The sequence below is a fragment of the Chanodichthys erythropterus genome, chromosome 11 (assembly GCF_024489055.1).
Source record: "Chanodichthys erythropterus isolate Z2021 chromosome 11, ASM2448905v1, whole genome shotgun sequence".
In the NCBI taxonomy this organism is placed as follows: domain Eukaryota; kingdom Metazoa; phylum Chordata; class Actinopteri; order Cypriniformes; family Xenocyprididae; genus Chanodichthys; species Chanodichthys erythropterus.
In genome coordinates this window covers 48,046,374-48,060,318 of record NC_090231.1, presented here as the reverse complement: position 1 = coordinate 48,060,318, position 13,945 = coordinate 48,046,374, and the positions used below count along the sequence as shown (strand labels likewise).

Genomic DNA, 13,945 nt, shown 5'->3' with positions numbered 1-13,945 from the left:
ACAACCCTGACAGAAATCTTTTTTTTTTTTTTTCATTTTCCAAAAAAAACAAACAAACAAACAACAACTACAAAAAAACCCCAACATAATTTAGTATGATATATAAGCTGTTTTCCCCAACATTCATATGAATATTCGACAGACAGACAGACAGACAGACAGACTAGATAGACAGATAGATAGATGTACAATGTACAATTTTCACCTCATCTTTTTTTTTTTTTTTTTTTTACATTCTGTAAATCCTTCAAAGTACCATACTAGCAATATCAGTGTAAATAAAATAAACATTATTATATATATATAAAAAAATAAACATTCTGACACTTCTTTGCTTCAAAATCAAGATTTGCCCTTTCTTACACAGAGACGTCAGTTTGATTGGCAGCACAAATGACCAATGGACTTGAGTTGTTCCCGTCTTTGTTGGGATGAGGATTAAAATAAGGACGGATAGCGCCATGAAAGCTGCACTTAGTAAATGTGTAAATATGTGTCATAGCCACCATATCATAGAAGGAGACCAGAGCCTCCTCACAGTCCACAAACACTCCCACTTTCTGGGGTTTAGTGTTGAGATGCAGCTGGACTGGAGGGTCCTCTAAAGCTCCGTACATGTTCTGACCGCAGAGCACAATGGCCCAGTAACCCTCGCTGGGTCTGTAGGAGACTTTCCCTTTCCTGTTCGCACCTTCTCTCATCAGCCCCAGTTCCCAGCCCACCTTCTTTCCCACCTCCACGACCCAGAAAGCTCTTCCTGACGTGATGCGAGTCTTTCCTAGCACTCCTCCGACCAAGTCAAACTGTTGTGGACTGCCTGGGATGTCGTGGTTTTTCCCAGTGTCTCTCACTGCTTTGCCGTCTCTAGACACCTCTAAATGTGGATGAGCCGTTTCTGCGTCCAGAGTTACATCCACTGAGAAAAGACAAGATTTCAGTAACTGGATGTTTAAGAGCTTCGTAAGCCTAGTTTAGGATTTGTTTTATTTTTATTTTTATTTTTTGGCAACACTTTACAATAAGGTTTCATTTGTTTACATTTAGTCAGCTGCATTTAAGTCAGGGCCACTTTTGAGAATACTAAATTTATTGACAATTCTTGTATTTGGCGAAAGGCTTAGGCTTTAAGGGGCTCATTAGACATTTTAAGATACATCCTTAAGGCATTAATCCCCCCGCCTGACAATAACCAAATATTTCTTAGCTATACACATATGCAGAAGAAACACAGCGGTTATAAAAGATTGATAATTCAGTCATAGTTCTAAGAAAAAATCCAAAAAGCTGTATAATGAAGGTGCTAGGAGGTGAAGGGGTAGAGGTGGGTTTAAATGTCTGTGCGACAGACTGAGGAGCATGCGTTTGAATGGGCTTAAATACGGTTGTTGATTAGAGTAATTGATCAGCTGAGTGTCAGCTGATATATTTAGCGATCAGTGGTCTGCCTGAACTACACTTGAATTCCATTCGGTCACTCAAGCTCTATTAGTTAACATGAACTAACAATGAACAATACTTTCAAATCACTTATTAATAATATTAATTTCAACATTTACTTTTTTTTACTTAACATTTATTTTATTTTATTAAAATCAAAAGTTGCATTTTTAATGTTGTTTAATGGACCTGAGCTGACAAGAAGTAACAGCTGTATTTTTTATTAATGTTAATTAATGCAGTAATTAATGTTAATGGGACCTTATTGTACACTCTAAAAAATGCTGGGTTAAAAACAACCCAAGTTGGGTTGAAAATGGACAAACCCAGCGATTGGGTTGTTTTAACCCAGCGGTTGGGTTAAATGTTTGCCCAACCTGCTGGGTAGTTTTATTTAAACCAACTATTGTTTAAAAATTGCTATATGGCTAGCTTAAAATGAACCCAAAATAGTTGGTAAATTAAAAACCAGATGCAATTAGAGACAACAATAATAGACAAAAGGTGAATGTTTATTAATAAGCTTTAATATTTTATTAATATAAATTTAATAGTTTAATAGTTTATTAATATAAATGTATTGATAAGCAATTTAATAAATGTTTATTGTTTAATAATCATACTTTGAGTTAATTTTAATTAAGCAATACAGTATTTTTTAAACAATAGTTGAGTTAAATAAAACTACCCAGCAGGTTGGGCAAACATTTAACCCTACCACTGGGTTAAAACAACCCAATTGCTGGGTTTGTCCATTTTCAACCCAACTTGGGTTGTTTTTAACCCAGAATTTGAACAATTATTCCTATACATACCTGAAAAGCTGTGAATTCTTCTTATTTCTGTAATGAGAACAAATAAGATCACAAAACAAATCATGATGACAGCCTTACATTTACAAGTACTGAGACAGACACGCCTATGAACAGATATCTGATATACCTATATACAATATTCATATCATTGTTACTCTAAAGTACATTAAATAATAACATGTTATTATCATCATTACCACTCCACCTCTCCCTAACAAAACACAAGATTCATGACTGTATACCCATGTGGAAAAAAAAAAGTGTGCTTAATTTTATTGAATGTGCTCTTGTAGTGTATCCCTACTTCAAAAAATATATATAAAAAAAACATTAAATACTTTAAGAGAGTAAAAAAAATATGTTAAATAATTATACATTTATTATGTGTTGACTAACAGACTAAATGTAAAGTACTACGTAATAATTTTAACTAGTGTGTTATTCATTATTGCATTTAAAATTAATATTTTAAATGCACTAAATTGCACCTTCATCATTAAAATGTGTGATTACAAATATATTTAAATACGTGACATACAAGTGTATTGACAAAACAATATAAATAATATTAAAGTATATTTTAGTTTACCATATATGCTTGTCAGTACATTTGGCAGTACAGTTCATCCACATCCAAAGCCAATAGAAGTAATTATGAAATATATATTGCATATAAAGATGTACTTAAGTGGGTCAAAAACACTCTGAAGTTCAGCTTGCATTTAATATAAATGTAAACTATAATGCAGTTTCATTTAGTTTCATTGACATGCAATTAAGTGCTCAAAAACATTACATTCAGTTCACATTATTTTACAGTATATTATTTCTGTACGGATCCCCGCACATGACATGCATGAAAAAAATAGTAGTAAATGGCAAGCATGATTTAGCAAATCGAGGGAACGAATTAGTAAATTGTGTGCACAATTTACTTTATTTTTTTTTCTTGCATGTCATGTGCGGGGCTCCGTATTTCTGTAGCAAGTAATCTTTGTAAAAGTATGCTTTAAAGGGCACACAAACAGTGTAGGACAAGTTTAAATCTTGTCCAAATCCTTAACTCTATTTATCAGCAATAACAATAGTCAATGTTTGCTAATTACAACAACTCTCAGACATAATCACTCACCAACAGTGGAAAGTTTCTCCAAGTGAGTCTCAATCTCAGCCAATAAGTCTGCCCTTAGATTTCTCATTGTGCCAAAGTTTAACTCAGTGTCAAGGGACACCATCCAGTCATCTTTGAACTCAGTTGGCACAGACGGATAAGACTGAAAAACATAGATTAAATATTTAGTAGATATATAATAGTATTATTTGTATTTGTCAAATATTAGTTAGTATTTCATGATTAACTGACCTGGAGATAGAAGATGTCATCTTCCTCATTCATTGTGCGATTCAAAGATTCGATGGTCTCCTTATACTTGAGAATGTCTTTTTGCATTTGTTGTGTCTTCTCGTCCATTTCCATCTCCAAACACCTCCTTCCGTCCTCCAGAGGAGCCAGCAGCACCTGCTCTGAGCTCTTCAGATCCTCCATCACTGCAGCAATCACCTCCTTTATCTCCTGCTGCTCTCTCTCTATCAGAGCCTGTGAAGAGTGGCGGCATATTACACCAAAAAAAAAAAAAAAATGACAAGCATATTCTTGATCTGGCAAGATCTAAATAATTTCTTTGAGTCCAGTTCAGTGTTGTTATTGTTAAAGAAGACATCTCTTCTCTGATGACATGTGTGAGGGCAGGACAATGTCACTCACATGAAATCATCCAATAGTAAACCACATCCAATCAATTCCCCATTAACACAATCAAGTCTCATTTGTTTTTTTTTCCTAAAGCTGTTTCACTCACAATTCTGGAGAAAAAAAAAAACTATCGCAACTTCCGTTTCATGCTGAGTTTTATACCGTTTTAAAGCTTTTATGCCGCTTTCGACAATTAAGTAAAGTTGAAACAAAATATAAATATTGGATTAAAAACATGAAAATCAAAAATGTTGTCTTAGTAACTAACTGAAATGCCTATGTTTAAGTACTAAATTGCTAAAACTTAAATTGAAACAATTAATTAAAGCTATAGAATATTTAAAAAAATAAAAACTAATGAAAATTACAGAAACACAAAAAATACTAAGTAACACTGGTCTGGGTGTGCATGTTTTACCAGTCCTCACGGAAATTACGATTATAAGCTAGGGTTAATACAATAACTTTGATAAATCATATATTTAGAGTTTTGGTAACACTTTATAATAAGTATACAGTTATAAAGTACTTAAAATCATTAAACTATTAAACTATTAGTTTATAGTTAATTCAGAGTTAATACATTGTAATCTCTTAATATATTAATAGACTATATACAAATTGTAATTAACTAAATTATTATTGTTTAATTAGCTCATATGTAAAGAGTTAGATCATTGGTCTCAAATTCAATTCCTGGAGGGCTCCAACCCTAATCAAGCACACCTGATCCAGCTAATCAAGATCTTCAGGAGGTGTAACATATACAGTTTGTACAGTACAAAAGCCATTATGCCTATGGAGAATCCCCGTAAACAACATATGCCAGCATGTGTGTGTGTGCATGCGTTTTTGTGATTTATGAGGACACAGATTTGTATAATGACATGGGTATTACACTGGTATTACGACGTAAACATGAAATATGAGGACATTTCAGTCCTCATATGCACTGTAAACCCTAATGCTCAAAATACTTAATTCGTTTGAGTAGGACAAACTTAAATTAAACAAATTAGTTCAGTTAAATTAACAGTTATGAGTATTTAAAACTTTCTTTTACTTTCGAGTTCACAGCACTGACATATTTCAAGTAAACTAAACTGTTTTAGTTGCAGCAGATTTCTAATTCCCAGCATGCTTTGCATCAGACTGTCTAAATGTTGAAATAAAGTGTTATTTTGTGTGTTTTTGCATAAGATTAACATAGGGAGACATAAGTTAGTGTTTAATGTTGTGTTATGTTGGGTTTGACAGGGGGTTCTGTTATGTTAGTTTTGTAGGGTTACCATTCTGGTGAAGAGTAGACCGTGTGGTTAGGTTGAGGATGGGCTGTAAAACTTTTAAGACCATATACACTGTATGTTGTTTGATTATATACATGCAAGTATATATTGCCAGTCTCTTTGATAATTATAATAGCATGTGTTTTTTGCTAACTAACATTTCACCAAGATTTGAATGTGATGTTTATGTAAATTAACTATATGTACTTGAGTAGGGCGAGGCTGAGAACTGTGGGAGCGAAGGAATGCCAGTGATGTGATTGTTAATGAGAGACACCTGTGCACCACACTAGCATTGCTCCACTTCCATGGCTCTCGGCCCCGCCCCACTTGTCACAAAAAAATTAAGTTCTACTAACTTAAAAAAAATAAGTTAGTTAACTTAAATGTTTTGAGGTAATAAGTTTCCTCAAATGTTTTGAGTATTCTGAACTTATTGAGTTTTACAGTGTGTAAAATAGCTTTAAAACATACTAAACAATGTTTTATCAAAAATGTAAAAGTGCAGAATATTTTCTGTGATGGGTAGGTTTAGGAGTAGGGGTAGTGTAGGGGGATATAATGTACAGTTCGTACATTATAAAAACCATTACGCCTATGGAATGTCCTTACTTTGATAGCAAAACAAACCTGTGTGTGTTTAACATATTTGTAAACATTTTATGAGTGCAATTAATGTCTAATAAAGGTTGGTTTAAAGCACTTAATGACATCTTCCCATTTTTCTTTAGCTGAAGTGAGAACTGTTTACTCCTAATAACCAATTAACAATTCTTTTAGTAAGAGCTAATTAAACAATAATAAGTGTGTTAATTACAGTGTGTTAATTGCAGTGACAATGATTGAAGAGCTCAGTACATAGCTTATTAATAGATTAACAAGAGACTACAATAAATTAATTATGAATTATCTACAACTATTAATTTGTAAGTACTTTATTACTGTATAATTATAAAATGTTACCAGAGTTTTAGTAACAAGCAGGTATGCATAAGCACAACTGTTTTTTCCACTTTAAAGTTTCTGTCTGTGAAATAATTTGTATTTATTACAGTCTACACACACTTACACAGCTAATCACGTCGAGAGTGCAGTTGTTTTATTTATTTATTTACACTTGAATATTATTGAAGTATGTATTTCAGATAATCCCTGCCCCCTAAATGGCATTTAACAAAATAAACTGTGATTGAACTGTGACAATCTCTTCCTGCCTATATGGGCAGCACAAAGTCAATTGTCTGTCTATGTGAGACGAGTCTTTGCATGATCTTTGCATATTCTTCTTTACAAGGCACCTGACTTAAAGATGAGCGTAAATACTATGTTGCTTCTTGTCTTTATCTCATGTGGTTTGCTGAATGAGTTGGTCAAACGCAATTTCAATTCAAACACCCAAGCTATTTTATTCCTAAATGACAATGATTTGCTAATGTCTATTAAACCTTTGAAAAGATGACAATGGAACATTCAAATTTGCATATGTGCTGCCACTGACCCAGAGAGAGCAGTTGTCATGTATATGTATGAAACAGCCTATTTTGGGGCATCATTAAATATGCGGCGATTCAGGTTGCGATCCCTTTAAATCTCGCGCTCCCTGCCTCCGAGCTCGCAACTGCCTTACACAGCATAAACAAAGTTCACACAGCTAATATAACCCTCAAAATTGATCTTTACAAAGTGTTCGTCATGCAGCATGTCTAATCATGTAAGTACAGTATTTATTAGGATGTTTGCATTTGATTCTGAGTTTGAGGCTATGCTCCGTGGCTAACAGGCTAAAGCTAACATTACACACTGTTGGAGAGATTTATAAAGAATGAAGTTGTGTTTATGAATTGTACAGACTGCAAGTGTTTAAAAATGAAAATAACAACTGTTTTTGTTACAGTAAGAAACGATGGTAACTTTAACCACATTTAACAGTACATTAGCAACATGCTAACGAAACATTTAGAAAGACAATTTACAAATATCACTAAAAATATAATGTTATCATGGATCATGTCAGTTATTATTTCTCCATCCTCCATTTTTTGCTGTTGTTCTTGCTTGCTTACCTAGTCTGATGATTCAGCTGTGCACAGATCTGGACGTTAATACTGGCTGCCCTTGTCTAATGCTTGAACATGAGCTGGCATATGCAAATATTGGGGGCGTACATATCTGTCACGATCATTGCCCGTTCCTGTTCACTCCGGACTCCAATTCCCATAATCCTCCCTGTCATCACATGCACTCACTCCACCAATCACCTGTTGCCACATACAGCCATGCACACTCCACACTAATCACCACACCCAGCTGATACTCATTACCAGGACTATAAAAGACTCACACACACACCACTTCACCGCGAAGTCTTGATTCACCCTGTGACTATTCCGAGCATTATTTCCCTGTCTGCCTGTCTGTTACCGTTCCTGTCTGTTTCCTGTTTATTGACCCGTTGCTGCCTGTCCTGACCCTTGCTTTGTATACCGACCTGTGAGTGATTTCTGCCTGCCTCGACTTTCTGCCTGTACCCTGACTACGATTCCGCCTGTTCCTTGCTGTACCTGTTCGCTGTAATCTGATCCCTGCCTGTACGACCACCCTCTTGCTTTAATAAAAGCTTGCATATGGATCTTACCATGAGTCCCGAATCGTTACAATATCAATGATCCCGACTGTTACGTAACAGTCGGTGTTATGTTGAGATTCGCCTGTTCTGCAGAGGTCTTTTAAACAAATCAAATTTACATAAGAAGGAGGAAACAATGGAGTTTGGGACTCACTGTATGTCATTTCCATGTACTGAACTCATGTTATTCAACTATGCCAAGGTAAATTCAATTTTACATTCTATGCACATTTAAGTGTCATTGAATCATTCATTCAAGAGATTTGTTAAAAAAATGAATTGAAGTAATGAAATAAATTGTCTTTATGACATTTTTAAATGTGACCTCATCAGACTGCATACTTAATTTAGAGAGTGGTGTCAAGTTATACTTAATGTATTATTAACTGCAATTATATTTTAATTCTTATTATTGTAAGTGTATTATTTTAATACAGATTTGTGTGTTTTGTAGAAAGATGTAATACCTGGTATTTTGAGGCTGATTCCTTAAGCTCCTCGAGTTTGTTTTCCCTCTGATTGATCATCCTTTCCAGCTCTTTAATAGTGTTTTGCTGCTTAGCCTGAACACACACACACACACAACTTTCTGAGTACAGTGAATTAATTTAAAGTCAAATAAAATGATATATACTAATACATTTAGTTAAAGTTTTGTTGTTGTGATTTTTGTCAACATCCTCATCATCATTAACAAACTAAAATCAAAACTGTTTAAGGGTTTATAAAATATTTTATTTCATTTGGGGTTAAATTTATTTTATTAATTGATTAATTGATGTAACTTGATGCTCTCACCTGTCTCATTTCTCTCTCTGTCTCCACAGGTATCACATCTCCACCCAACTTCACACATAAGGTACAAACGCAGCGCTCGTCCCGTCTGCAGTAGAGTTCCAGAGGCCTGCCATGCGCATTGCATGCTCTCTGATCCAACTTATCCAAGGGATTCACCAGTTTATGGCCCTTGAATCTCACCATAGACTGGTGCTGCTTCAGGTGTCGATCACAGTACGAGAGAAGACAGTTCAAGCAGGACTTCACAGCTTTGAACGTGAGGTGCTCATCACAGATGTCACATGGAACCGCGCCTCTTTCTCCGCAGAAGAGGTTCAGGTCGGGTAACTGCGTCTGGTGGAATTCCCGCAGGAGGGCGTCAAGCGCTGCATTCACGGATGGCTTGGTGGACACAGGCTCCTGGCAAATAGGGCAGTGTGGCTCGGACATGCTTATATGCTGGTCCAGACAACGCTTGCAGAAGGTGTGTCCACAGCTGGTTGAGACCGGATCTGCTAACAGGTTTTTACAGATGGGGCAATGAAGGTGGCGAGAGACATCTATGGCTGTCGTCATGGTGATTGTGTCAGCTGTCAAACCTGAGGGTAGACAGAACAGCAGCAACAACAACAATATTTATAATATTAATAATGTGGCTTTATTTGTGGTCAGGCACTTGCATGCATCATTATATTATTAGCATATTACCAAAATCAAGCTCAAATAAATTTACAAAGCGAATGTTGTGTATTTTCATAATTAGAATGGTCATATCTGACTAGGGAAGTGCATTGCATTACATTTTCATCGACTTACAGGTTATGAAGTTTGTAGCTATAACTATGTGGGTGCTCAGTATTTTTGTCATTTGCCCAGAATCTCATGTTATAAAAGGATAAGGTTACATACACAACATTTAAGACTTAAAGGCTATTTAAAGGGTTAGTTCGCCCAAAAATGAAAAACAATGTCATTTATTACTCACCCTCATGTCGTTCTACACCAATAAGACCTTTGTTCATCTTCGAAACACAAATTAAGATATATTGATTAAATCCGATGGCTCAGTGAGGCCTGCATAGCCAGCAATGACACTTCCTCTCTCAAGATCCAGAAAGGTACTAAAAACATATTTAAAACAGTTCATGTGAGTTTAGTGGTTCTATCTTAATATTATAAAGTGACGAGAATACTTTTTGTGCGCCAAAAAACAAAATAATGATTTCAACAAGATAGTGATGGGTGATTTCAAAACACTGCTTTAGAGCTTTACGAATCAAATCAATGATTCGGATCTCCTATCAAACGGCTAAACTGCTGTAATCACTTGACTTTGGCACTCCGAATCACTGACCCGATTTGTAAAGCTCCGAAGCAGTGTTTTGAAATCGCCCATCACTATATTGTTGAAAAGTCCTTTTGTTTTTTTTTGGCAAACAAAAATTATTCTTGTCGCTTTATAATATTAGGATAGAACCACTGAACTCACATGAATTGTTGTAAATATGTTTGTAGTACCTTTATGGATCTTGAGAGAGGAAATGTCATTGCTGGCTATGCAGGCCTCGCTGAGCCATCGGATTTAAACAAAACATCTTAATTTGTTTTTCGAAGATGAATGAAGGTCTTTACGGGTGTAGAACGACATGAGGGTGAGTAATAAATGACATTATTTAAATTTTTGCGTGAACTAACCCTATTAAAGAAAATGATGTACAACAAGTTCTTTATTTACCTTAGCAATGCTTACAAGCAGAGACAAACTCAAACAAGCAAGAACTCAAATATTGTAGTACAGCTGTATAGTTGTAGTAAAGGTTAGACTGTTAAGTTCTGTTTATTGTGGGTGATTTCGTAACTATAGCAAAAGTTTCTCCATTGCCATGTTTTGAAAATGCTAAATATAAACAAGAGCCTCCGGGATTTTTCCCTCTCAGGGATACCCTTAAGTCAAATCACTTAATGGTTTTCATGCAACCAGGCACACATCTTTGGACGTTCTGAAAAAAAAAAAAAGAAAGAAAAAAGAAAAAGTTTGTGCCTGTACTTGCATTATTCCCAATGTGGTGTTCTGAATGCTTGCTACAATGTTTTTAAATTTTTTTTTGCTACAATAATTTTATACAATAAAATTGCTAAGGTGTTAGTGCTAGGGCTAATGTGTTTGTGTGGGTGCGTGCATGAGTGTTTGTATGTGAGTGCGTGTGTGTGTGTGTGTGTGTGTGTGTGTGTGTGTGTGTGTGTGTGTGTGTGTGTGTGTGTGTGTGTGTGTGTGTGTGTGTGTGTTACGTCTCACCCCTTCTGCATTTGTTTCACATTTGTGGTTGATTTTGTTTGCCAAATTCTATACAGATGCTGTCTGTTGCAGTCACACCTGTGTGTGTGTGTGCATGTTTTTGTGACATATCGAGACACAAATGTGTATAATGACATGGGTATGACATAGGTATTACAAAAAGAGGTAACTTATGAGGACATTCCCCACTTTTCAAAAGGCTTATAAATCATACAGAATGAGTTTTTGTGAGAAAGTAAAAGTGTGCAGTTTCCTGTGATGTTAGGTTTAGGGTTAGGGGTAGTGTAGGGGGATAGAAAATACGGTTTGTACAGTATAAAAACCATTACGTCTATGGAATGTCCCCACAATTCACAAAAACAAACGTGTGTGTGTGTGTGTGAGAATGAATGAGCATTGTTGTTTCACATTGCATTTGTTCTCTAGTACCAGGTCTTAATTTCAGTGAAAAAAAAAATTCTGATTTTTGCCAGATTTATTGATTTTATTGAAAAATCAAAAATAAAAGTGTTTTTTTTTGTTGTTGTTTTTTTTTTAACATCAAATGGGGTTGTATGACTGTATGATTAGAGGACAAAGGTGGAAAAATGATAAGAAACAGAGGTTCCCAAACTGTTAGGTGCCAGAAGGGGGATGTGAAAAAAATGCTGAGTAGTTCATTTAATTCTATCCTTCCTTACTGTCATGATCACAGAAGAGAGTGCCCGTCACAGTCACCAGATGGCACTCCAATCCGGACTATTCATTCATACCAGAACTCCATTTCCCATACACCCTGCACCTGCCATTCAGCATTCAGTCACTCACACACACGCACGGACTGCTTCACTACATTTCCCACAATCCCTGTCTCTGGACTCTGTTTGTACACCTACAGACCAGCTGGTCCTCATCATTCAATCACTGACACACATCCACACACTTTCGTACTACACTTCCCACAAGCCCCGTGATTGGACTCTGATTACCTCACAGGTGTAGCTCATCAGATTTGTATTTAAGCTGTCTGTTTCCTCATGTCAATCGCGAAGTCTTGCCTTACCCCGTGTTTGCATTTCTGATCATCCCTCCCTCCCTCCCTGTCTCCCTCCCTGTCTCCCTCCCTGTCTCCCTCCCTGTCTCCCTCCCTGTCTCCCTCCCTGTCTCCCTCTCTGTCTCCCTCCCTCCCTCCCTGTCTGTCTCCCTCCCGGTCTGTCTGTCTGTCTGCCTGCCTGCTACCGTCTTGGTCTGTTTATCGTGGTTGAAGCTTTGCCTGTTACCTGTTGGATTACTGCTGTGTTTATGGACTTTGATACTCTGCCTGTTGCCCTGACCTCTTACTGCCTGCTTCACGACAACGAATCTGCCTGCTCTCTGACACTGTGTTTGTTCCTATTGACCACTGCCTGTACGACCACTCTACTTCAATAAAAGTGCTGCATTTGGATCACCTGCCTGTGAGTCCCCTTCGTTACACTTACAATAACATTCCAAATAAAATCCATGACATCCAAACACATTACACTACCAGTCAAAGGGTTTTGAATGGTAAGATATAAAAATGGAAGTCTTTTCTGCTGACCAAGGCTTCATTTATTTGATCCAAAATACAGCAAAAACAGTAGTATTGCGAAATATTTTTACAATTTAAAATAACTATTTTCTATTTGAATATATATTTAAAATGCAATTAATTGTGTTCTGTACATGGAACAGCAATGTAACACTCATGGTGTGAGAAGCTGATAAAACAGGGAGACACATATGCATACGCATATTTGAGAAATCATGCAGCTTGTTGCCAAACTTTAATACATTTCATTACTTATTGTTTTGAAAAACAGTAATATGCTTAGCAAGTGTGATGGCTTAGAAAAATATGAACAAGCAGCGTGATTTCAGGAATCATTCCCAAGTTACTTTTTAATTGTTTTGAAAAATCGATTGAATGATGAGCAATAGTAGTGATAGGCCTACTTTCTTTTGAAAATACCACTGATGATCATGAGAAATAAGCAGAAATCAGACTTACCTTAATCAAAGGTATGAATTCTTTATTCTTCCCTTCAGTGACTCTGTTCTGCTTCTCTCCCTCCTCCTCCTATTTATGTACAGTAGAGTTTCGTTTCCTCACAATCCCTCTCCATTGTCACTTGCATTCCCAGAAAAAGAAGCTAAACCCTCTGTTACAAAATTCCACATTTACATACATTTTCATCATTATTCTGCATGGGCACATGCATCACAGATTTTGAAATAAATCAAAAGCAACTGCATTAGTTATTACTAACCAGTTTAATTATGGTGTTAAACTGAAAGAGTTGATTGACCTTTTTCACAATCCATGATGTTTCTAAGCAAAAAGTGAAAATGAAACCAAATGAGCATGTTGCCATGAACAAGAAACCTTGTGGTGAAATGAAACGAAAAAGCTGAATGAGAAAATTATTTGGAACTTAAAAAGTGAATTGATATTAGTAGAAAACTAAAAAGGGAAATTTAATCGAAATAAATATCAAATTTCCATGGAGGAAGGTTATGATGAGCAGTTCTCAATCTGAGAATGTATCCTGTAAATAGAAAGAAAGAAAAGACTCCAATGATAAAACCTGGTCTTATGTAAAAGGTAATTTAGAAATGAATGAGAAGAGAGTGAGAGAGCCTGGCAGATCCTTGCCAAATGCCACATGAATTTGCAAAAATAAAACTAAAATGCCACTAATGCCACATTCACAAATTATTTATTTCAATAAACCAAATTTAAAAATATCATTAACTTCACAATTAGACATTATTCAAAAAAATATGTAAATAAAACCAAGAGTAATGAGCAGAAATTAACAGGAGTTTGTGTGTGTGTGTGTGTGTGTGTGTGTGTGTGTGTGTGTGTGTGTGTGTGTGTGTGTGTGTGTGTATGTGTGTGTTACGTCTCACCCCTTCCACATTTGTGGTTGATTTTGTTTGCCAAATTCTATA

The 13,945-nt window shown here is 35.9% G+C and overlaps 1 protein-coding gene across 1 annotated transcript; it reads right to left on the bottom strand.

Annotated features, from left to right (window-relative positions):
* LOC137030820 (E3 ubiquitin-protein ligase TRIM21-like) lies at positions 1-13,087 on the bottom strand. The gene is made up of 7 exons (XM_067401262.1): positions 13,002-13,087; positions 8,716-9,293; positions 8,385-8,480; positions 3,616-3,849; positions 3,385-3,526; positions 2,253-2,279; positions 1-916 (listed from the first exon to the last, which is right to left on the bottom strand). Exons 2-7 carry the CDS (start codon positions 9,268-9,270, stop codon positions 360-362), a joined length of 1,611 nt encoding a protein of 536 aa, XP_067257363.1. The 5' UTR covers positions 9,271-9,293; positions 13,002-13,087; the 3' UTR covers positions 1-359.
* Positions 13,088-13,945: the final 858 nt, after the last annotated feature.